At 42.0% G+C, this 16,172-nt stretch overlaps 1 protein-coding gene across 1 annotated transcript in view; it reads right to left on the bottom strand.

Annotated features, from left to right (window-relative positions):
- The window catches only part of ascc3 (activating signal cointegrator 1 complex subunit 3), a 173,791-nt gene that overhangs the window by 117,513 nt on the left and 40,106 nt on the right, over positions 1–16,172 (bottom strand). Inside the window, exon 8 of the mRNA XM_008279522.1 lies at positions 14,322–14,447. Coding sequence (XP_008277744.1) covers positions 14,322–14,447 — 126 coding nt within the window. The remainder of the gene's footprint in view (positions 1–14,321; positions 14,448–16,172) is intronic.

Genomic DNA, 16,172 nt, shown 5'->3' on the forward strand with positions numbered 1-16,172 from the left:
TTTTGGTCTTCACATTAGAATGAATATTTACATCAGGAATGGCTAAAAGTCATTTTTGGATATGTGAATAGCTTCCAAACAGCCTGCTGGACAGAAGGGAATGTGGGCTGGAAGGAAAGATAATTTTAGATTAACATAAACAACTTTTAGTGAATAAAAAGTATGTTTAAAATGGACACTATTTATAAAAACCTTTCAAAAAAAAGGCATATTACCAGACCTTTAGATGTCAAGCAGCAAAATGATATACAGTACAAAGTGGGAGGGAAGAGTCATTCATTACTTATGCCTTTCAACCAGCCCACGCACACTACAGCTCTCATGCAGTTGCTAAAGAGCAAGGCTTTCTGTGTTCCTTAATCCTTCTCCCTCTACAGACCATTTCCCTGTGGGAATGTGTCATTTCTCAGAATGTGTTAGCAGCCTGAGTAAATTCCTATCAATTACTAGCCTAGTCATAGGAAGTGCAGTTGTGTGTGCTGTCAATACTGCTGTCTATATTTGAGACACAGCATCCATTCTCCTGTTCGTTATATGAGGTACATCAGCATGTAGGTGTACTTTCTGTGTAGTAGGAGTTTCTGTGCGTGTTTGATCCATCAGTACTACTAAAGAGTGGCACTTGCTCTTACTCACAACACTCAGTAACTTATCTATTTGAATGAAATAGGAAGGCTTTTACCATGGTGGCAAGTGCAAGATGGCTAGGCACTGATTCATTAGTTAAAAAGCACCCTAATAAATTCCCCACTTTTAATGTTTCGCCATGCTATTAAAGGCGTACAGAGGCTTGCACAGCCGTGTTTCCCATTACAGCTTTCAATAAATGACAATCGGCACTCAGTGTAAACTGGAAGGAGGGGGGAGCATCAGACTTTTCAGCCTGCCTTTCAAAGCCCTCCTAATAGCACGTAAAGACTTATTAGGCATTGTGTGCTGGCGCTTTAGAGGAGTGAGGCACTTTGTTCCAGAGTTGCCCAGGCTTAAGTTAATGAATAGAGCTGCTGCTTGACTGAGGCTAATTCACATAGCTCAGCAGAAGAGGTTCCATATCAATCTATATCAGTTACATGGGAATTTGAAAGATGAAGGGAAAACTATGAGTGAGTTAGGAAGAAACTCTAGAAAAATAAAAGATTAGCCTTTTAGAAGGTATGAGAAGACAAAGATAAGCCTTAGAACATATATTTCAGCTTCTATTCAGATTGTTTAGGTTTAAAACTTTGCATGAAAAGCTAGGTCTGATTGAAACATACAAAACGTATTTTTTCCTCGAGGAAATGAATTCCCTGGAGTTAGAAACATCTCATTAATCCACCCTAAATCATCCTAGAAAACCAGCAATAACCAAAAAGCTGAATTAGTCCTGAAGCTCATTTATCTGTATGTTTATGTCAAAGATTCCTCATATTCTTCAACTGCCATGTGGTCCTGGATTGCCAACCCCACTTATTCTCATTTTTATAGACAGACACCATTACATTGTATTAAATGTCGGTCCCAGTATAATGGCTATGAGTTATACAAGTACTGCTTATAGATATAAATTAGACTGTCTGATGACATGGCATCATTAATAACTTGTTTATTGTGTATATACTTTGGGGACTTTACAGCTGTGATGAGATATCTCTGTTTCAAAGGATCAAACCTACTGAAAATAGAACAACGCTTTTTACAAATAGAATCTAGACTGTGCTAATGTTCTTTTGCTTTGAACATTGTAGCTGACCTTTACGTGATGGAAGTAGAGAGGAAAGTCTTAAATATGTCCAAGGTTACAGCCTGTCACTGTCTAAGGGATTTGCAGCTTATCTACAGTCATGAAAAAAATATTAGACCAACCTTGTTTTCTTTTATGTCTTGTTCATTTAAATGCCTGATATCACTAAAGGTATATTACCTGAAGTATACAATAAAAATAACTAAAAATGCAGCTGATTACATAATACTTTATGTCCTGTTTGACATGCTTAAGCTTGATTGTATTCCGGGATATATAAAAGGCCATTTCCTGTCAACAGCAGCACTGCCCATGCAAAGGCCTAGAGTTGTTTCCTGCTTACATTCAAGCCGTGGCACAGCTCAGAAGTTGTCAGATCTCACATAATGCCTAAAACAAAAGAATCATGTGAAGCCACAAAGGCAGCCATCTTAGCACTGCTGGAAGTTGGCATGAGTGAGAGACAGGTAGCAAAAAAACTGAAGATCTCCAAGACAGCCGTTCATTACACCAAGAAAAAACAAGCTGAACATGGTACTACCAAATTGCTAGCTGGTCGCAGCAGTAAACATCTTTCTACCCCATGAGATGACCGTGCACTCATCTGTTCCTGTGTCAGGAATTGTCGTAAGACCTCCAGGGACATTAAAAATGAGAGGGCACTGTCGAGAAATGTGACTTGTTTGGCAAGGACAGTTGGAAACCAACTTCTTGAAGCTGGTCTGAAGTCACACAGGACACGGAAGAAGCCCTTCATCAACAAAAGGCAGAGGAAAGCCTGGTGACTCTTTGCTGGGGATCACAAGGATTGGACTGTTGTTGGACAAAGGTTCTCTTCAGTGATGAATCCAATTTTCAGTTGATGCCCACTCCAGCCAACTTACTGGAGAAGCCTACAAACCAGACTGTCTTGCCCCTACAGTAAAACATAGGGGTGGATCTGTGACGATCTGGGCTTGTTTCAGTATGGGTGGAACAGGGCAAATGCAACTGTGTGAAGGGTGAATTAACCAGGTCATGCATAGGGCTGGTTCCCAGTCATGTACCCAGTCTTCTTGAGTCAGCTGGAAAACTTGAGTGCCCAGTCTTCTTCCATCAACTGGAAAACTCTTTCCTGCCTCCCATGACTGGATTTTCCAATATGACAATCGCCACCTTATCGCAGTGGAAGAGTTTGAGTGTCCCTGTGATCCGGGGAGCTATGTTGTCCGCGGGGCATTAGCCCCTGGTAGGGTCTCCCAAAGGAAACTGGCTCTGGGGGAGGGACCAGACAAAGAGCGATTCAGAAGACCTTGATGAAGAACAGCAGAAGGAGTGCTGCCACCTTGCCTGGAAGAGGGAAACCGGGGTACCCCCCTGGAGCCAGGCCTGGGGAGGGAGCTCGCCGGGGAGCGTCTGGTGGCCGAGCCTTGGCGCCCCGTGGGGCTCAGTCGGGCAAAGCCCGAAGAAGCAACATAGGGCCCACCACTCTCAGGGAAGAGGACCGGGGTTGGGTGCTATTGCCCACCGGGTGTCCAAGCACACTTATGAGCTTACCGCCCCCTGGTGGCGTAGACTAGCTCTGGGGACATGGAATGTCACCTCACTGGCAAGGAAGGAGCCTGAGCTGGTGCGGGAGGTGGAGTGCTATCGGCTAGATATAGTCAGGCTCACCTCCACACACAGGAAGGGCACAGGTTGGACACTCTCCTTTTCCGGAGTTGCCCACGGTGAGAGGCGTCGGGCGGGTGTGGGGATACTCACAAGCTGAGCGCCGCCTTGTTGGAGTTCTCCCCGGAGAACGAGAGGGTCGCCTCTCTGCGACTGCGTGTTGCAGAGGGGAAAACTCTGACTGTTGTTTGTGCTTATGCACCAAACGGCAGTTCAGAGTATTCGGCCTTCTTGGAGTCACTTGGTGGTGTCCTGGAAGGGGTGCTACCTGGGGACTCCATAGTTCTCCTGGGGGACTCCAATGCTCACGTAGGCAATGATGGTGAAACCTGGAGGGGCGTGATTTGGAGTAACAGCCTGCCTGATCTGAACCCAAGCACTGTTTTGTTTTTGGACTTCTGTGCTAGTCACGGATTGGCCATAACAAACACCATGTTCAAACATAAGGTTGCTCATAAGTGTGCTTGGTACCAGAGTCTTTCTTCTCCTGCTCTCAACGAAGGCGGAGGCTTTTTCTCTTGCTCCCTCCCGGCCCTTATCTGCCCTGCTTGCTACTCTTTGTCCTGTATTGTCTTAGTCTGAATCTATCAGAGCCTCTCTCTGCATTTCATTTCAAACTCCAAAACCTGAAATTCAATTCAATTCAATTCAATTTTATTTGTATAGCACACATTTACAACAACAGTCATCTCATAGCGCTTCACAAAGGCAGAAACAGAAACACCCAACAATCCAAAACATCTGGATTCCCTATAAGCTTCAGCAGTCCGCAAGCAGTCCACAACAGTGGGAAGGAACCGAGGCTCGCTGCTACAAGCCATACCGTCCCTGTACAAACAAAGTGCGAGCTGCGTCCGCATTATCGGCAATAAGACGGACACGTTCCCAGTGGGTGTTGGACTCCGCCAGGGCTGCCCCTTGTCCCTGATCCTGTTTGTGGTTTTCATGGAGAAGATCTTAAGGCGCAGTCAGGGTGAGGAGGGTGTCCGGTTTGGGGACCTCAGGATCTCGTCTCTGCTTTTTGCAGACAACGTGGTACTGTTGGCTTCATCAGACCATGACTTTCAGCACTCACTGGAGCGGTTTGCAGCTGAGAGCGAAGCGGCAGGGATGTGGATCAGTACCTCCAAGTCCACGGCCGTGGTTCTTTGTCGGAAACCAGTGGATTGCCACCTCCAGGTGGGGGGGTGTTCCCCCAAGTGAGGAAGTTGAAGAATCTCGGGATCTTGTTCACGAGTGATGGGAAAATGGAGCGTGAGATGGACAGGTGGCTCGGTGCGGCGTCAGCAGTAATGCGGCCGCTGTACCGGAACGTCATGGTGAAGAGAGAGCTAAGCTGCAAGGCGAAGCTCTCGATTTACCAGTCAATCTATGTCTCAACCCTCACCTATGATCACAAGCTTTGGGTCGTGACCGAAAGAACAAGATCACAGATACAAGCAGCCGAAATGAGCTTCCTCTGCAGGGTGGCTGGGCTCAGCCTTAGAGATAGGGTGAGGAGCTCGGACATCCGGAGGGAGCTCGGATTAGAGCCACTGCTCCTTCGCGTCGAAAGGAGCCAGTTGAGGTGGTATGCACATCTGATTCGGATGCCTCCTGGGAGGCTTCCTCTGGAGGTTTTCCGAACACGTCCACCTGGGAGGAGACCCCGGGGCCGACCCAGAACCCGCTGGAGGGATTATATCTCTCAGCTGGCCTGGGAACGCCTCGGAATCCCCCAGGCAGAGCTGGAAAGCGTTGCCAGGGGGAAGGAAGTCTGGGACGACCTGCTCCGCCTCCCCCCCCTCCGCAACCCGCCCCCGAAAAAGCGGAAGACAATGGACGGATGGCCCTTGCCACACGGCATGGTCAGGTAAAGCCTGGATGGACAACCAGAACATTCCAACCATGCCTTGGCCTGCTCAATCACCAGATCTAAATCCAATTGAAAACCTGTGAAAAATCATCAAAGGCAAAATGGAGAACCACAAGCCCCAAAACAGAGCAATTTGTTTGAATTTGGGCAACAGGAATGGGCTGTTGTGACAGCAGAACAATGTCAGAAGCTGGTGGAGAGCATGCCAAGACTCATGGCTGCAGTCATCAAAAACAATCAAGTACTAACGCCTGTGTTTATCATGTGACTAAAACAGATAGAAAAGACAACACGGAATGCCTAAAAGCACTGTTTTGGGCAGTACAATGCCATAGCTATTGATGTAAGAACTTCAGTCACTTTGGTTATTGTCAAGAAAACCATGGAAAATGGCTAGACATCACCTCTTACATTAAACTCTTATGAGCTATATATGTTGTCATCATTATATTGTCCAAACAAATGTACCAGGCATTAAAATGAACAAGAAATTGAAGAAAACAAGGATGGTCTAATAATTTTTTCCATGACTGTATATCAAGTGTAGCCACAACGACAGCAAAGAACAACCAACTCTTTCAATGTGCATACTCTTAGTGGTTATGGTTTTAAGGCACACTTGAAAAATTGGTATCAGTATTAATTTGATTAAATTTAACTCATGCATAATTAAAACAGGCTCTCATAATCTCCAACTTGCACTGAAGTAGTATGCACAATGTCTATCTGCTGCTCTGCAATTTTCTCTTTGACCATCACATATTTTGGGTCATGCGTCAGTCATCTGCATCTAAACTGCATTTGCTTATTTATCTTTAGACAAGCTATTTGAGTCACGAGCATGCCTAACTACTGTAGCTAGTATGGTGCTAATAAAGGAAAGGTGGAAGTACTGAAAATGATGTAGAAAGCGTAATGTAATACAATACCAGTAACAGTGCAGGGACATACACAAAATGAGACCATACGTCAGTAATGACCATCAGTGTGTTGGCACTGAAGCATGGAAGGAGCTTTCCTGCATGCCTGCTCCCCAGATACAACAGTAACCAGTTTTTTACATTTTTGTCTTCCACAACAAGTAACTAGGTCACGTACTCTTTCAAAGGTATGTAGTTTACCATATTTGCAATCATGGAAGCATGTCTATATGTAAATAAACTTGCGCAGGCACAAACACATGGGTGTAGAACAGGTTAGATTGATCTCCTCTCAGTGGCAGACAAGTCCCACATACATATTTAAAAGTTAAACCTATGAATGCCCGAATCTTCAGGCAAATGTATCTGCTTATACCAGCAAAAAAGGAAACCAAAGTTTCTACAGAACTTTGTCAAGCTGCCTAAGATCTGTGTCTGGAATGAGTGGCCTTAACAGACCATGGGCATAAAATCACTATCATATTTATAAAAGATGATTTAATGCTCTTTCTCTGTGGACACATATCTATGGTTAATAGAAGGATTAATGGTTGAATTCTCAAAGACAACCCTGATAAGGATTGAAATTGACAGGCATTTAAAAGACCTCAGCACCTACAGTGCAAACTAACACGCACCTGAGCCAGTATCATAAACTATGACAACAACAAGAGCGACAGTGTGGATGTGATTAAACCTTCCGTTTATCAATTTGCCATGGCAGAAGACACATGCACACACTCTCTTCCACAAACACTCAATTACATGCACACGCAAGCACCAAAGCTGAATCCTGTTTATTATGATGTCCATTAGCATGAGTGACAGGAAGGTTAAAAGAGGTGAACAGTTACACTCGTCTCCTGAAGTGTGACAAAATGCTTTTGAGGTTTATGGGTATCACACTTTAGTGCCTTCATAAACAAAAGGCCAAACTCCGAGAAGAAAGGCTGACCTTTTGCACTGCTGCATCTTCAGTAGTTATGCAGTAGTGATGGATTACAAAGCCCACTTCAGCAGACAGGACGGAAGCTGAGCCTTTAAAAGACAATGATGTGTGTCTGGAATCTGCTCCAGTCCTCCTACTCCCCAAGGCCAGACAAAACTGAACTTCTGGTTTTCTAGCCTTCTGCCCCCAAATACAGCCCAGTGGTGGCTCGGGAAAGCTTAGGGGGAATGCATGTACCAGTATGAGTGTGGGTTTGTCAGTCAAGGTGTCAGTCAGACTGACGGGTCATTGTGTTAGCTGACAGCTGGCTGAGAGCTACAGCACTTCCATTAAGGAGGAACATCACTCACTGGCCGTTACACCCATAGTCCTCTTCTGTTCACTAAGATGGAGGATAACACGGACCAAATATATATATATATGTATATACACACACACACACACATATATATATATATATATATATATATAACTCTCTTGTAAGCTGAACAGATATGGAGGAAAATTCTGTTCTATGTTCAGATGTACTTCAAAAACGCAGATACAAATCATGTGAGCTGGGAAAGTAATCTGTGCCCTGGAATTAGTCTAATTCCCTGAATCGGCTAATCAAATCCATTATTGATGTCATTTTGGTTCAGCTGTTGCCTGTAAGGCCCACAGTTGCAGATTCCATATATTGCTTTTAGTTATCCTCAAAAATTGTAATAAAATCTGTGGGTGTTTTTTTGTTTGTTTGTTTTACGACCGCATTTAGTCAGTGAGTTATTTTGTCGAGCCTCATAATACTATTAGTGGCAGATGAGTATATACAGTAGCGTACAGATGTGCAAAACATCAGTTTGTTGCCAGGCGCCTTCTAAAGTAACACACAGAGAATCCAGAGATTCTTTTCCCAGAGCGGTAGGAGAACATTTGAGTCACACAGTGTCAATTGTGAAGATAAGAACACCTTTGGAGAAAAGGGCACTGTATTCTTCACTGTAACCTCCTGACCTTCTTCTCTCCATTTCTATGCAAGAATTAATGGAACAACATCAAATCCTAAAACTAAGGAAATTCAGCATCACCGGAGTGATGATCACAACATCTGGACTCAGTCTATGACACCAGGTCATCAGGACCAGTATTAAGAAGAACACCTCACATCTGAAGTGTTTGTGAAGAAGCACACACACCTGATAACACCCTCCTGCTGTCCCTGTCACAGTTCACAGCCATAAAAACAGAGAGACTCTTTAAGGGTTCTTTGTTCTTCTTAAGTTAATTTACAATGTTGTCATTGTAACTATGAGTTTTGTCTCTTCATATTTTTACTTCCTCACTTTTTCAACACAACTATGCATAGGTTTCGTCCTGTCTCTGTTCCTGAACCAACTCATCCAGCAGATCCTCACAGCAACACATCCTTCACTGGCCTCCCTCTCCCTCATACAAAGGCTACACAAGTATCATTTTCTTTCTGCTAAACAGGTGAATTTAGGAATTATAATTGGATTCTCAATTCCAAGGTGATTCTCAGTGCTCTACCAACTGCTTCCAGTGAAGATCACTGTTAATTAGTTAGTTTGTTCACCTGCATTTATTTATTTACTGTTTGTTGTTTGTTACATCATTGTTGTCTTATTGTTTGTTTGTAGTATTAGTTAATAAATATTTGTGTATAAATACCATTGGTTCTACAGTGTATTTCTTTGTTTTGCAACTGAAGGCCAACGACATCAGCTTTCCTGACTTTCAGTAATGAGACTGATCAATATGAGTAGATTTGATTAATTTATTAATATTCAATCTGGAATATTAAACATTTATTTCCAAATTCACATTCGGTGGTGGGCCGCAAGGCAGCTCGGTGGTTAGCACCATCGCCTCGCAGCTAGAAGATCCCCGGTTCATGTCCCACATCCGGGATCTTTCTGCGCGGAGTTTGCATGTTCTCCCTGTGCAGAGTGGGTTCTCTCCAGGTTCTCCAGCTTCCTCCCACACAGTCCAAAAACATGTTGAGGTTAATCGGTGATTCTAAATTGTCCATAGGTGTGAATGTGAGTGTGCTTGGTTGCCCTGTGATAGACTGGTGGCCTGTCCAGGGTGTCCCCTGCCTTTGCCCTAAGTCAGCTGGGATAGGCTCCAGCCCCCCGTGACCCTAGTGAGGATTAAGCGGTGTATATATAATGGATGTGTTCCTGATTGTAAATGAGTGCAATTTTAATCATAAAGAGTAGTTTTGCTACATACTCTAATGGACTGGTTCCAGCTGTATAAGGCTGTTACGCTACAGGTGCCCCGTTTGTACACAAGTGCAATTTCAATCATAAAGTGTAAGTTACACTATAAAGCGTTATTCTGCTACAGCTCTACGTATGTGGTGTGGCTGCATGAGGCTACACTATACAGGTGTGAACAAAAGCTTACATACATGTGTAAAAACCATGGCAGTCTTGCATTTCCAATGACTCTTTTAATAAAATATTTTGATAATATCATGGAATCACTGAAACACATGCATCGTTGCCACAAAAAAAAAAAAAAAAGACCATGCATTTTGGGTCTTTCATAGATTTAATATAAGTCTTCAGCAATGTTAAGGTTCAACTGAAGGTTGCTGCTAATAACATGAATAAGAAAAGGGCCTTCTGGAGGAATGTTCTGTGGTCAGATGAAACAAAAATTGACTTATTTGGCCACAATGACCAGAAATGGAAGAGAGATGGTGAGACTATTAACCCCAAAAACACCAAACCTACACTGGATGTAGTTCAGTGTTCCAGCAAGACAATGATCCAAAACACATATTAAAAGGGGTAAAGAAATGGTTAAATAAGGCTACAATTAGGGTTTTAGACTGGCCTCCCCAAAGTCTTGACTTAAACCCCATTTAACACTAAAACTTAAAGACCTTTGGGTACTGTGAGAATATATGCATCAAATTAGTTTCTGACCTCATTATGTCTACCTTGCTGTTCTTCATATCTGGGTGCGAGTGGTAGCCACAATAGCGTTTGCACCTGACACACTACATGGGGACACTGCACTTCTCACATGTTAACAGGTGCAAAGAACTACTGACAGGAATGTCGTGTCTTTCATGGTGTTCAGTAAGTACAACATGGTAATTCTCTGTCCAAAGGCTTTCTGAAACAGCTTTTGAACAGCTACTAAAATATCTACAGTTTATCTACAGCTTATCAACTAAAAATGCATTTAACTGCTCCTGGACTTATTGCTTGTTGCATTACGCTATTGTGGTTCTGAAAGTCCTGGGGCCCATTCCACAAAGCAGGTTTAATGAAAACTCTGAGTCTGTTAACCCTGAAATGAGGGAAACTCTCAGTTTTCTGTTTCAAAAAGGGAGGTAATTCAAACCAGAGACAGAGGGGGAACTCTAGTCTGTTTTCACAGAGAGAGGTAACTTAAAGCCTCGGTCAGTTACCGTAGTAACAGACTCAATGAACCTAACCTGGTCGGGACCAGGTTTTTATCATGAACCTCGAGTTTCTCAGTGTTTCCCCCCCACATTCATTCATTCATTCAGTCAGCAGGCGACTTTTGGCGTAGCCTGGTTCTGTCGTCTGTCAAACTTCTAAATAAATAAATAAATTACAGTCAGTAGCCTTTAGGCTATATTAGAAGTCCATTAGGCACAGTAGGTGGCGACTTTTTCACTAACATGGAATGTCGTTTTGAAAACGATCCTGTGAATGAAGGTGCAGCATTACTGCGCAGAGTATTAAATACTCATCAGGAAACGGTTATCAGACCACGCACAGATGTTCTAGCATTTCCAGACAGTTATCTTTTTGAGCGGGACCGTTTCACATCACAGTCCATCATCTACAACCTAATCCGTCCTTACATGTGCAGCATTACCAACCATAGTCATGCTCTGACATCCCAGCAGATATTGTGTGTTGTGCTGTGTTTCTTTGCAAATGGAAGTCTTTTGTACAATGTCGGGGATGCAGAGCACTTGAGTAAGGCAACTGTATGCAGGGCGGTCAGAAAAGTGTGCCTCACCCTGAAACAGCTTTTACCCATCGTTGTTGTTTTCCCTGGACATAAACCTGTCAGAGCCATCAAGGAGGAGTTCCACAGGATTGCAGGTGAAGAATGTAGAGATCTGTTAAATTAATTTGAAATGATATTCTGTTGATGAGATTGTGCTGCAACCTCAGACTTGAACAATGTTTTTATATTTCATCTTAAGCTGCTGCCAAGTGCTCTTCTCCCCCCGTGGGATTGCACCTAAATGAAATAAATTAAAGGGCTACCATTCAAGCTGTTTTCCTGGAATATTATTGTGATGGTAAAGGACGACATTTAAACTTACGCACTGACCCGAGCAGTAATGTTCTCCACACCGTCTCCCTCTGTTTTGCAGCTGCAGTGATGTTGCACCTCTTTCTAAAAATGTGTTCAAACTCGCCCTATGAGCGCATTATGACTTCCAGTTTTAGTGGGTGAAAAATGCAGCCCTCCTCTCCCTGTTGTGGTGCACGCGCTTAACTCCAGGTGAAACTACTCTGAGTTGTTCAAACTAACTCAAATCTGCTGTTCTGGAACCGGAAACTCAGAGTTTCCTATCTCAGAGTAGATCAACTCAGAGTTCAGGATTAGACTCAGAGTTTGTTGAACCTCCTTTGTGAAACAGACCCCTGGAGTGTTTTTTGGGTAAGCTTGTGGCTTTTTTGAGTGACAAGTGTAAACGGTCTTGAATGTGGAGATGTAAGTGCTCCGGGGGTTGGAGGTATACCTTTTAGTATGATGAGGAGATAGCATTAATAGGCGAGCTACACAGTATTATGGGTCAATGGAATGTGTATATAGGGTCAAGATTATTTCACATTGAAAATATTTAGCCTGGAAAATACTCCTCTTTTTTCCAATTTCAGGAAAACACACATAAAGAGAGGTCTGTACGTTGTACAGAATGTGATTGATTTTGCCTTAAACTTGCTAAAATGTAAAAACATTGAAAACTCTATGATGTTTACATCAGCAGCCTCCAACAACAACATGTCAGTGGTAAAAAAATCTCCTGCTTATTGTTTCTACATCTGGGGTTGAACAATGAACTTGAAGGATCATTGTACAGTATACTGTACACTAAGGCTCAAATGAAATGTGTTGTCTGAAAAAACAGCAACATTACATGTAAGATAAAAAATACAGACATCAGCAGCACATCTGAAGGTGGTGTACGAAATACAACAGGAGTATACCCCAGTGCAACATCACAAGGTCAAATGATTCCAAATTGTATCACCTTACAGTGATTGCACAACTTCTAAGTTGAACAGTAGAGTATTTGCAGTTCAGATTTATAATATTACAAATACAGGCTAACTTGAATTATTGATTTTGGTAGTATAGACAGTAGTTTTAATCAAATGTTATTTGTGGCATGGAAACTTAACTTCTCATAAGTGTTTACAACTAACTACAGCTGAAGAGTTCTCTGAGTCAATTCAAATAGGACCTATTTAATACACTCTGAACAAACTTGTCTTGACTATCATCTGACCAAAAAATGGGCTCCTACCATCAGGCTCCTTATCAAGTTATTTGACAAAGATCATTCTTTTTCCTTCAATGTCATCAACAGAGGTCGATGTTATGCCATGTCCTTCACCCTGACCGAGCTGTCAAAGAAACTCTGATTTCCTTTGACAACCCCTGTGCCAAGTCTGTAGCACCTGCCCATCTGTTTGTCAGAGCTCGACAGTACAAGTAGAACACTGTCCATGGCATCATTTTAGCAAGAGGATCACTACATCTCTGATGATGAGTACTTTGGCACATTCAATAGCGCCTGATTACTAGTACAACTGTGTTTTAACTGATTTTTGGTAAGTTACTGTTTATCCATAATTGTAAAGTCTCACAATCAGATTTTATAATCCCTTTGCCAATTCTTTTCCATGTGGAGCCTTGATGCAGGTATGCAGACACAGACCACAGGTCTGCCTTTCACGCAATTAGGGTGAGTGGAAATCACGGCTACACTCAATGTTTTTCAAAACGACAGGGTTTCTAAGTTGTGTGTAAGTGATCACAGGTGTACTCACTGTTGTTGTATTGAGTTTCTGTTTTGGGGTCTGTATCGTCATTGCAGTCTTTCTAAAGAATTCTTTTTTGACTGTTCATGAGAAACATTCCACTTGTTAACTTAGAAAGTCCCCGATTATTAGGAGGATGTTTTTATTTTGAATCATTTGACATTCAAGCTATTGTGCACAGAGTGAACTCCCTTCTGTTGTATACTGTACATTAACACAACACCTCCAGCAGCAGTTTAAATAAAACTGAGCTGAATGACTGCATAAAAAGGCATTGTTTTGAGGCAGTCTCATTAGCAAGAAAAATTAGATGCAGGAGGACATCAAGGCAAGCCTGGGGTGTGTTTTGCAAACCCTAGAATATCTGGAAACCTCAGCAATGCAGTCTAAAAACAAAGATATTATATAAGATCTATATAGTGTGAGTTCAATCAGTCAATCAATCAGTGCTGGTTGGATACCATTGCTGATGTTAAAAGGGAAGAGCAAGCCACAGTGGATACCTAGCAAAATTTAAAGAGGTGACAGCTGGCTATATGCTTTCACTGAAGGTGTTTCATTTCCCAACGGTCTTTCTCAGATCCTCCACACACAAAAAAACATCTACAAGATAATAAATAACCTGAAACAGAACTGTGACTGATAAGATCACATGTTGGCCTGCAGAGACCACTCGAACTGGAACAAGTTTGGCAGATGGGTCAGGTACTTAGCATTAAATGATTACTTCAGCATTTTGGGAAACATGCTTTGTGAGGTAAGTGTCACATGATTTCACATTCATATCGGAACAATCAGTGGGTCAAGAGCGAGCTTGGGTTTGTCCAAATATGTCTCTTTCTTTAACCTTCAGCTTGAGCGGTAACCTCTTGGTGCCGCAACTAATTATCATCCACAGACATGTGCCCTGTTTAATAAACAAATTTGAAGCAGAGAAGGAAATCTAAATGCTTGATGCAAGCTGACACAAAGCTTCTATATGAGCACAGTTGCAATAATAGAAATTAGGATTAAAGTATACGGTTGCTAACAAAGCTGCTGATTTCAGTTTGACAGCTGAGTCAATAAGGAAAGTTCATTGCTTTGACAAAGCCCAAGTCTACAAACACACACATATCTACGCAGAGTGCAGACACAAACAGGCGCAAATACACAGTAGAAGTGTTACCTCATCGAGTTCAGAGATGTAGACAGGCTTCTCTTCAAAGCCAATGGGCATTGGTTCATTGGGCGGGATTTCCACCTCCTCATACATCTTACTGTTGTCTCTTCGGATTCCCTCTGGTAGAAGCATCTGAATGTCACACACACAAAAACGTAGAGAAACCCTCAGTTATCCAAAATGACCTCAAAGATTCATAATATTGGTAGATTTTAAAACACAACCAAATATAATTGTATACCTAAATGTGTTTTGGACATGTACAACATCTAAAGCACTGCGTGTGACAGCCCAGGAAAACAGCACAGAAAAATAGAACAGGCCATTCTGTATTAAAATCAGTGTAAAAAATATCAGAATAAAAATCCAGCAACGCAACAAATAAGGTGTTTGGTCATTGTTTTGTTACTGTGTGGTACGTGGGGTGAAAGTGCATTGTGATTCATGGTTAGATGTGCTTTTTTTCTGTGTACTGTGGTTTGTGATTTGAATTACTATGACTGTAGTAGGCTCTGTGGTATTTTGAATGTGGGTACATAGCATCGAGCAGCCAGGGCTCACATAAATAATATCCCAAAAAGACTTTGGACAGAACTACTTTATCTTTTGAAATAACTTGATTACAAATTACTGGAGTTAGAACAAACATACACAACCTTATGTTCTGGCATGCATTTGTATTTCTTTTTAATAGAAAGACTTTTTGTAAACTATAATTTACAAAATATCTCTTACAACAGGTAAAAACAATTTATGTAAATCAGAAAGGAGGAAAAGCTTTGAAGTAATATGTCTATTACTGGGGTGCTGACCATGAAAATAGTCACATATATCTCTACAGACTGTACACCCATAAAGTTGTATGTGCATACAAACGTTTACATACATTTGTAAAGAAGATGCATATCATGGCAGTCCTGATTTTCCAATGACTCCAATAACTTTTTTATTTTCTATGATGGAATCATTGAAAATCATGCATTTTGGTTCTTTTATAAATTTACCATAGAAACTTGCTGAGTCAAACATATACATCCAATACATGAACTTGAAATATCAGTTTCAGTGATTTAGAAAGCTGTGTTAATCAAATTTTCTTCTCATGAGTGATTATGACTGACTGCAGCTGATGACATTGCAAAACTAATTTCAATAGGGTCCCTTTAATACGCTCATCAGACTGTCACTGTCACTGTCACTGTTCGTAAAGAAAATGCAAGCTGTCACCTGCTGCTGACAGTTAATTGGTCGCATGGTCAAAAGTCAACTAAGCATCATCCAAAAAATGTGTTTTACATGGACATGGACTGAGAGGCTGTCATGCAAGAAGGAAGGCTCGACTGCAGTTTGTTGCTAATCACATGGACAAAGACAAAGCCTTTGCAGGAACGTTCTATGGTCAGATAAAACTAACTTTGAGCTATTTGACAAAAAATAACTGAAAATATGCTTAAAGGAGAGACGGTCCTTAAACTGACACATAAAGCATGTCTGTAGGATGGCCTTCCTTCGCCTATGTACTATCGTCAAAATCAATCTTAGAGTGATGCAGACAAACTAGTCCATGCATCTGTAACTTTTAAGCTGAACTTTCGTAATTCCCTGTTATCGGATGTCCCAATAATTCTCCTAAAAATCTCCAGCTTATACAAAATGCTGCAATTAGAGTTTTGACAGAAACCAGCATGACATCACATTTTCCCCCTATTAGCCATAGACTGTATAAAAGACCAAAAACATGTTGAGGTTGGTTGGTGATTCTGAATTGTCCGTGGGTGTGAATGTGGGTGTGCCTGGTTGTCTGTCTCTAGGTGTAGCCCTGCGATGGACTGGTGACCTGTCCAGGGTGTCCCCTGC

Source organism: Stegastes partitus, unplaced genomic scaffold, assembly GCF_000690725.1.
Source record: "Stegastes partitus isolate 25-593 unplaced genomic scaffold, Stegastes_partitus-1.0.2 Scaffold162, whole genome shotgun sequence".
Taxonomy (NCBI): Eukaryota; Metazoa; Chordata; class Actinopteri; family Pomacentridae; genus Stegastes; species Stegastes partitus.